The sequence below is a fragment of the Adiantum capillus-veneris genome, chromosome 15 (assembly GCF_014529385.1).
Source record: "Adiantum capillus-veneris isolate H3 chromosome 15, ASM1452938v2, whole genome shotgun sequence".
Classification (NCBI taxonomy): Eukaryota; Viridiplantae; Streptophyta; class Polypodiopsida; order Polypodiales; family Pteridaceae; genus Adiantum; species Adiantum capillus-veneris.
Genome location: NC_140945.1, coordinates 53,363,241 through 53,372,391, shown reverse-complemented (window position 1 = coordinate 53,372,391; position 9,151 = coordinate 53,363,241). Strand labels below are relative to the sequence as shown.

The following is a 9,151-nucleotide window of genomic DNA, read 5'->3' as shown; positions in this document are numbered from 1 at the left end:
CGATCCGGCATTATGGTATGGGGAGATACTATCAAAAGGAAAAAATTTCTGGCACTTGGGAGCCCCTCTAGGGGTGGACATAACCCATAAGCATAGACTTTTATGGGTTTTGGATAAAGTAAGGAGCAAGATTTGAAGGTGGGAGTCCCAATTCTTCCTTATTTGAGTAGAGTGAAAGTGGTCACTTCATTTATGCTCCTCTGCATTGCCTTTAATGGCCCGCTTCTAAAGTTAGCCAAATGCAAGTGGAGAGAGTTTTTTGAAACCAGTGAAAATATTCTTATAAAAAAACAACACTAAAGACTCCACGCCATGGCAATGGGTGGGATGGAATTCAATTGCAAGACTTGTTGAGCAAGGCAGCATCGGGATCATCAACCCTAGTATTTATACGGAGGCCCACTGTATCAAGTTTGCAATAGCAATTACGAAGAAATACGAAGCATGGGCTTTATGGCTCTGGCCATGATGGACAATGCCAAACTCTACTTGCAAGGTGGGCAGTGGAAAGGACTTGAGATTCATGACAAGCTGCCTGCCTCTTGGTGGTCTAACTTGGGGTGCACAACGGGGAAGCTTATTTGAAAATGCAATAGTGCAACAGAGGCCTTGGAATGGGGGAGATAACTAGGTACTTCCATAACTATATGTCTCATTAGTGCCCTTGGCTTTGTAAAGTAGGAAGCATCCTTTTGAACCGTTTGTGGAGGGAGGTAGCCATAAAGATAAACAACAAAGGATTGTGTCGACTTGGCTAGTTTTGGGACAACATCAGTGGGAATTGGAAAGGAACTGAACAACTGGCCTCCGAGTTCCACCTCAGTGGGACTGAAATACTATTGGCCAGTAGAGCTCTAGATCGGCTTGATAGATATTGGATGCCTACTTGCCAGTCCAAGTCCGAGGGGAAGGCATGGCAGTGGCCCATGAATAGGCATTTTCTCAAACTGCAAAACAAGTACATGTACAATTCCCTTGTGGCCTTGAAGGACTGGTTTTTCTCCATGCAATGGCCGGAATAGAGGTGGGTGGCACTCACGAAGAACGTCTGGTGACCACATTGGCCGCTTGAGATAAAGATCTTTATTTGGAAGGTTATGAGGAAAGCCCTATCTTTTGGTGTAAAGGTCCTTGCTAGAGGGATTGGTTTTGATAGATGCTCACAATGTAGAAACGCTAGTGAGGACCTCCCTCACTTGTTCAAGGATTGCCTGACGATATGTAGCTTGGCAGGAAAGATATGCAAATGGGTCCAAAAGACCTGGAAGATAGGTTTCTTCAAGAACGATCTCTTTATGGGTGGGAAGGTGTTCAAGAGCCAAGCGCTTTTTATTAGCATGCAAATGGTTAGATTTTGCTACTTTAAACACATTTGGAAGGCCACGAACTATCGAGTCTTCGAGAATGTCTTGAAAATAGCTGGGTTTACGGAGATTATCCACAGGAAAGCAGAGAAACAATTGTAGCCTATGAGAAGCCGATCAAATCTGATGAGTGGAGTAGAGCGGTTGTTGTTGTTTTATCTAGTTAGCACTGCCATAATTAGCCAACTTTCTCCCTGGTGTACTTCTCAGTGATGTGGGGTGGCTCCCCTGTCAGCCATTGTATATTTGGTTGCTAGAAGACGTCATGGCTCGGCACGAGCATGACCAAAATCTGTAATTTCTAATGTTAGCTAATATAATTTACTCACCATTGTGAGTTTTGCCAAAAAAAAAAAGAGAGCGCCCTACCTTTCCAACTTAGTAAGTGTAGAGAAGAAAAGGCCTAAGGCCGGGTTCACACGAGCCCGACGGAAATACAAATGCTTTTGCTGCCTCCACGTGGCTTGTTCACAAAGGGCAGAGGTAATACTTCATGTTTAAAATTGTGCGAACGCAGAGCCACTCACGGGTACTAGCCTGTCGATTCCGCTATTGGCTTCAAGGCCTCCGAGAGCTCCCCCTACTTCTCCCTCTCCTACGCTTGCCTGCGGCCTCCTCCTATCTCCAACCCTGCCTCTTATGCAAGCAACATCGCACCTCAACACGCAGCCTTAAGGTAGTGTGTGCATACCCATAGCGAGGAACTTCACCAGATTTTCATATGAGAGGTACTTTGCCAAGTCTAAATTCGTGGTGTGTTTTTTCTGCTCTTTTAAATGCTTCATTTGTCCTCTCTTTGTGTGTTCAATGTAGCTATCGTGGCAATACGGCGTTGTGTGGAAAGAAGATTGGGCTCTTGTGTGGTCCATACACTGCACCTTCCAATGGTAAGTCCACTGGTAAGACATCAATTCCATCATGAGATTTTATTGAGAATTGGCTTTTATTGACTTTATTGGACGGGAAAATGCAGGCATGAAGTCCAAATCTGTATTCATTGGCCTGGGTTTGAGTGTTGCCATTTGTTTGCTTGCCCTCCTAGCATACTTATGGAAAGCTAACCATCAGTCAGAAAAAAAGGAGCTGGGAAACCAGGGTCTGGCAAAGTTCAAGACTCGACATGAGGAATCTCAAAATTATTTGTTCAACTTTAAAATTCTTCTTCTTCTTTAGCATACTAAGGCAGAACTACTTCCATGTTTGTGCCTATCATTTCATGCCTTTGCTAGCATACTCCTCCCAGAACATGGACTTGGCCTCACTCGTACGATGACATCATGAGATTGGCCAATAACCTTGGCCAGAGATGTCGTTGGCTTTGGAGCATTGAGCACAGTTTACAAGTCTGTCTTGATAAGCGAAAAGTCTGTCGCCGTCAAGAAACTTTACAGACATTACCATAAAAAAATACCCGTGAATTTGAGGTTCAGCTTGATACTGTGGGAAGGATAAAACACAAGAATCTTGTCAACTTGCATTGCTACACGCTTTCTTCTCGTGGTTTATTGTTTTACTAGTACATGGAGATGGGAGCCTTTGGGATGCATTACATGCTTTGTATGTTGTGAATGCCCCACTGTAATTATAAGAGCAGAGTTCTCTGTTGTTTTTCTTTTCTATAAACTCTGTGCTCGTGCCTTTCTTTGTTACATACATAGAATGAACTCACGAGGGCATGAATATCATTGCTTGAGATTTCTGTGTGAAGGATCCTGATTGGGACCTTAGGCTTAGCATAGCTCTTGGTTCTGCTAAGGGCCTTGCTTATTTGCATCACGATTGCGACCCCCGAATTGTGCATAGAGATGTAAAGACATCAAATGTATTAGTAGATGAGAGCTTGAAGCACATCTTACAGATTTTGGAATTGCAAAGAGCATTTTGCTAGCAAAGGTTCACACATCTACGTTGGTCATGGGTACAATTGGCTACATAGATCCAGATTATGCAAGGACCTCAAGGCTTAATGAGAAATCGCATGTGTACAGCTTTGGAATAGTTTTTTAGAGCTCTTGACAGGAAGAAAGGCAGTGGATGATGAAACCAATCTACATCAGTGGGTGTGTACCGAAACTCTTTATTCGTCTCATGCTGCACTATTTTGCTTTGATTTCATCATGAAACTGCATTACTAGAAAGATTTGGAAGTGCCAATGCGGATTGCACCTCAACATCGCAGTGATTGCGGAGCCCTGAAAACAGCAGGTCCCTTTGACCTCGTCCGCTCTTTCGCCCTTGCGTGGTTGCACGTTGGGGCTTGCGATTGCCTTCCCGACAAAGATATCATATTTAATTACCATGCAAGACAAGAGGGGAATGAGAGGGGCTCTCTGTGAGAGCCCATGGTGATGAGAGCGAGATGGTTAACGTTTGTGTTGCAAGGCATGATGGCCTCAGGTGGTGATGGCCAGTAGGGTGAGCGCTCCTTAAAAAATCCACCATTAGCCAACCATCTTTGTACCTCCCTGTTACTTTCTTGAAGAAGGTGTTGCCGTAGGGCAAGTAGCCAAAGGCAAATATGGGGTGGAAGGCCTTACATTCATGACCTGCTGCGCATGCAGATGAGGATCCATGAGCGTTGCTGATTGACTTGCCCGACCATTCAGATCGGGTTAGCTGCCTTAGGACCAGAGAGCTTGGCTACCCAACACTTTCTAGCTTGGCTGGTTATTCCATTGGCTTGAGTGAGCAATGTAGAGCGAGATTTCAGTTCAGGTCCCACTTGGCATGCCCAAAATGAGAGCATTTGTAGGAGGAAAACTATGCATGCACAGGCGAGCCCTCTGCCATGTATGGAAAAATCTTAAAGGTTGCTGCCACAGTCACCTCCTCCTTGACCAGCACACGAGGTAGGGATGAGAGATTCAAAGTCTGTCTAGTCCTCTCTTCTCAAAATGGAGAGAAAGGGTTCGGCATCTCTCACCCCCTCCTTCAACAGGTACAATTGACACACCAGTTTCCTGGTTACGGCTTAGATTCCCTCTATGCTCGGCGAGAAGAAACGCAAAAGCATGCAGCTTTGTCCTGGGGCTTGTCCTATGAAGAAGCGGGGTCTGACTCTGTAGGAGACTCTATGAGGGCAACCTTGCACACAATGATTGGAATAAAAAATTCATGTGCTCGCCTTGTGCTCAATTTTAAGTGGGAGTATATGAGGGTTTTTTGTTTGTTGGGAGCCATGCTCGCTCTTTATTATGTGTAATGGGTTGTTTTTTTTATTTTTGTGTTGTATTGTTGCCACTATTTTATGCCAAATGGAGCATTTCAACAATATTTGAGGCTTTTTTCTGTTATGAGTTATTTCCCTCTTCTGCTATGTATGTGTAGTGGAAATTTTTTGTCCATTTTTTATGGATAAATGATGCTTGTTCATGCAGATGGAGCACAAATGGAATTTGAGAGAAACGACATCAACTGGAGCTAGTAACGTAGCGCATTCAAATGCCTTTCTTGTAATGCGTGCTTAGTGGAAAGTTTTAGCTCATTTATTGAAATAGTTTTGCTAAAATGTATAAGACAAGTTAAATACTAGATAAAATTAGTATCTGTGGAGGACTTTTTTTTAAGGACACCTTGTCCTTTACTTGGGCCTCTTCAACTTCACAAACCTTTAAGATGTTGTACTCTTAAGATTTTATATAAAGACACTAATTTTATTTAATATTCAACAATGTTTTCTTGGTGACTTTTCTTTAATGCCTTGTGCAATTGAGGAGGTCCTGTGCTCGAAAAAAACCTAGGTTTAGTGTAAACCACCTACAAATTTTGAGATTTACCTTTAAATTTTAAATTTGAAGGTGAGAGAACCTACATTTTTTATAAAAAAATTAGTGTCATTGGATGTAAAAACCTTCAAATTTATTCAATTTACCTCTATTGTTTCTCAGCGTTGTGTCTTACCCTCCAAAACCATGTCCTTTACTTGGTAGTTTGGCCGCCCTTGCTCGAGTTCTTAACCCTTTAAGATACTCGCTTATTTTTAGATGTTCTTGAAACGCTATTACCATATGTTGTTCTAGTAATGATTCCTTTCAGTCCTGCCACACTTCAATAAACATAGGATGGTTTGAAGTTGCTTCAGTTTCTCTCTCTCTCTCTCTCTCTCTCTCTCTCTCTCTCTCTCTCTCTCTCCACCAATCAACAATTTTAGGCATGTTTAGTAATAAAACACTTTCACTTTGCACATATTGGTTAACTTGGTGTAAGACCATGATCTATGGCTCTTAGTTCAATCTGATGAACCTGAGCATCTTCTCTAAAGGCTTGTAAAAACTTTACGAGTTTTCTTCAAGGCAAGCTTTACATCTAGACACCATTCTACAAATGATTTAGCGAGTTAAAAGTAAGATTTTTATTTGAAGCATTCTAGATTTTATCATATGGCCAATCTATCTATCAATTGTAGGCACGCCTCGTGATTTTATCAGTCTGTTTCTCTTGTTTTCAAAATTGTTAAATTTTGATTGGTGCATGGAGGTAGCGGTCATTTAATTTGGAGGTAGTGGTCCCTCAATTCATTCTTTGGATAGGATAGGAATCTCAATGGTATCTTGCACATGTAGGGTGCAACAATCAAGATATGCCCCCCTCCCCCCCCCCTCTTCCCTTCAGGCACGCAACAAGGATGTAGGATTGCCCCCCTTGCTTCGACACCATCCAAGCTACCCAACTTGGCCTGCAGGCTGCATTGCTCGGTTTGCTGAGCCTAGGTCAGGTTGGAGCACGTGCATGATCAGGCGTGATTGGAGCCAACCCACTCTTGGGTATGCGAGTACACACACACTCTCTCTCTCTCTCTCTCTCTCTCTCTTTCTCTCTTTTTCTCTCTCATTCTCATTGTGTGTGGGTGCGTGCATGCGACAAAACCCACGAGAAGCAGGATCTCTCTCCCAGCCCCTTCTCCCTCTCTCTCATTGATCTGTTAGTGGGTGTAGAGCTACTTCTCCCGAAGGGTGGAGGCTTTGGGGATGGTCTCTCTCTCTCTCTCTCTCTCTCTCTCTCTCTCTCTCTCTCTCTCTCTCACACACACACACACACACACACACACACACACACACACACACACATACACAGGGCAAGGAGTGCCAGGGACGGATCTTCTCTAGTGCAAAGGTAAGGAGGGCCCACTCTCTGATCTTTGCTGGTGCAAGGCAAGAAGGCCCACTCTTAACAAGGCACCACGTCCGTCGGCCTTTGGAGACAGGCCCTTTTACTTGAGTTCCAGGCCATTATTGTTCTGCTCTACGATGAAGATACTCGAATGTCCCTGCGCATGGGCTGGCAAGATCCATGCAGTGAAGTGAATGCTCCAACCATTTGCATCATTGTCGCCCTTGAATGATATCGCTGACTATTTGCAGCTTGCGTCACATGTTGCTTGAGCTGTCAAAAGGGGAAAATTTGCACCTATTTGGCCATAGCCTTCCGAAGAAAGAAGAGGTTGAAGCTGAAGAACGGACGTACTAGTCTCCTAATAGCGAAAGCGCAGTTGCTTTTTGTCCTATCAAGACATTTTGTTGACGCGTAGAGAAAAGCAAAGAGACCTAATTTGTATGTAGATATAAAGAGAGCGAGAGAAAGGCAAGCTTCGAGTACAGATATCAGACGCTATCTCCAAGCTTATTAGAGGAGATGTGGACGAGAGGGCTATGCAAGCCTCTCTCAACGACATCAACACAGCCACAGGCCATGATAAGCACAAGCTTGTGCGCGCTGCCATCAGCCAAGAGCTATGCCGCCTTCTGGGTGCCGAAGTCAACAGTTGATCTTAGCTTGACCATTCACCAGCTCCGGCCGCCAGCTATAAGCAGGGGGCCTTCTGGCGCAAGAAAAAGATGGAGGTCGAGGGATGCAGGGTCCCCATCTGCATCAGCGCCTAGCCCTAGCGTGATCATGCTGGTGGGTTTGCAAGGCGCTGGCAAGACAACCACAACTACCAAGTACGCTTTGTACTATCGCGAGACATTGGGCCTCCAGCCACGCCTGGTGTGCGCCGATTGCTTCAGGGCAGGCGCATTCGATAAGCTCAAGCAGAATGCCTCCAAACTGGGTTTTCCTTGTTTCGGAAGCTATACAGAGACAGACCCCACCAAGATTGAGCAAGCAGGAGTGCAGAAGTTTAGAGATGAGGGTTCTTGTCACCTCATCATCATGGACCAAGTGGCCGACACAGGCAGGATTGGGCTCTGTTTGAAGAGATGCGCCAGATGACTGATGTGGTACGCCCAGATCTCATCGTGCTTGTCATGGATGCCAGCATAGGTCAATCAGCATATGGGCACACACTAGCATTTGAGCAAAGTGTTCCTGTGGGTGCTGTGATCCTCACCAAGATGGATGGCACCTATGCTAAGGGCGGTGGTGCCTTGAGTGCCGTAGCGGCAACTAAGTGCCCCATCATCTTTCTCGCAACGGGGGAGCACATGGCTTCGCTGCTTCCTGCATATGAGGAACTCAGCAGTAAACTCTCAGCAATGGATGGTGATGCGATTCATTTGCGCTCAAAGAGGTTCATGGTCATCATGGATTCAATGACTGATGAAGAACTAGATAGCACAGATATTTCCAAGTTAGTACTCTTGCAATCCTCAAGAATGCAAAGAATTGCCCAGGGTTCTGGCCGAGTTCAAGCGGTTCTACAAATTAGTGAATTCCAAGAAAGGAGGCAATAATGTATTGGCCCAGTATATTGCAAGGTATAGCTGCAATAAGGTAGATGTGTTGTCGAAGCTGAAGAACACAAATATAATTGGTGGTAGCACTACACACATCATGAGGGCTTCGAAACGCAGATCATGAGTCGATGCGGGGTAAATTCTACGATATTTGAAGTTCATGAGGGAAAGATAACATGGGATTTTCTAAAAGTTCCTGTGATATCATAGTTCTTGTAACTTGAGACATTGAGATGTACTATAATGGTTGGTTATTGAGTTCTTGAAATCCATAGTAATTATATACATGGCCAATATTGGGAAAGACCAAACCACACCATACTTACTGCATGGTGCAAGCAAGTGGTTCTTGTTTTTTTGACGAGTGTACGTAGAGGCGTTAATTAGGTAACAGCATTAGTTATTGATAATAGGGCATTACGATGTCAATCAAGATCTTAAAGCAAGGTCTACAACTAGTTGATGAGCAAAGGGTAAAGCCTATAATGTTTATGTGAGGCAAGCCTAGTCACCTAGATCTATGCAAACTTTTCAACCCTTGTGCCACAATTGGAGCTATGGACAAGAGCAAATTATTCATGAGATTGCTAGGATCTGGAAAGGTCATTCATTTTGTATTTTCATTGTACAGTGAAAGTCTTTATGATGTTTCTCTTGACTGCAATAATTGGTGAGTGCAAAATCTTCTCCAGTGCAGCTGTTTTGTTCATGTTAGAAGTTCACAAAAAACAAGTAGAAGCCACTGTTATGATTCCTATGCATGGAATCTGAAAGCTTGCTTTGATTTTTTTTTTCCCACAATGGAAACAAAATGCATTGTAAAATCATGACACAAGAATTTGCAGCATGACTAAAGACATCAGGGATGTGTTCAGTGTGCTTTAGGCACTCCCAAACACGTAGTATAAATTTGCTGGTTGGAGAATGTTATCAATGTTTTCTGCAGGGCATTGATTGCAATATCCTTAATATGTGCAAGGCCATCAGGCTTTGGCCTCCACTCTACACATGATTTTTGCATACAGCATTGTAGAAACAAGTTATACACAAGGTCAAGATGCAGGGGAATTTACATATGAGGATTCCAGTAATTATCAAGGTAACTTTGGAAGC

General features: G+C 43.8%; 1 protein-coding gene and 1 pseudogene across 1 annotated transcript; both read left to right on the top strand.

The window, feature by feature from the left end:
- The first annotated feature begins 444 nt into the window (after nucleotides 1-444).
- LOC147440670 (uncharacterized) lies at nucleotides 445-4,734 on the top strand. Its single transcript, XM_086483329.1, has 4 exons — nucleotides 445-560; nucleotides 2,078-2,092; nucleotides 2,178-2,251; nucleotides 2,338-4,734. The coding sequence occupies exons 1-4, from the start codon at nucleotides 445-447 to the stop codon at nucleotides 2,535-2,537; spliced, it is 405 nt and encodes a 134-aa protein (XP_086339455.1). The 3' UTR covers nucleotides 2,538-4,734.
- A 2,134-nt stretch (nucleotides 4,735-6,868) lies between these two features.
- LOC147440669 (signal recognition particle subunit SRP54 1 pseudogene) lies at nucleotides 6,869-8,940 on the top strand (annotated as a pseudogene).
- The last annotated feature ends 211 nt before the right edge of the window (nucleotides 8,941-9,151 follow it).

Bases quoted from the DNA above. Each gene is read 5' to 3' on its own strand.
- LOC147440670 (XM_086483329.1), top strand. From the start codon at position 445: ATGGGCTTTATGGCTCTGGCCATGATGGACAATGCCAAACTCTACTTG. The intron at 2,252-2,337 runs GTAAGTCCACTG...GGGAAAATGCAG, and splicing joins ATACACTGCACCTTCCAATG to GCATGAAGTCCAAATCTGTA.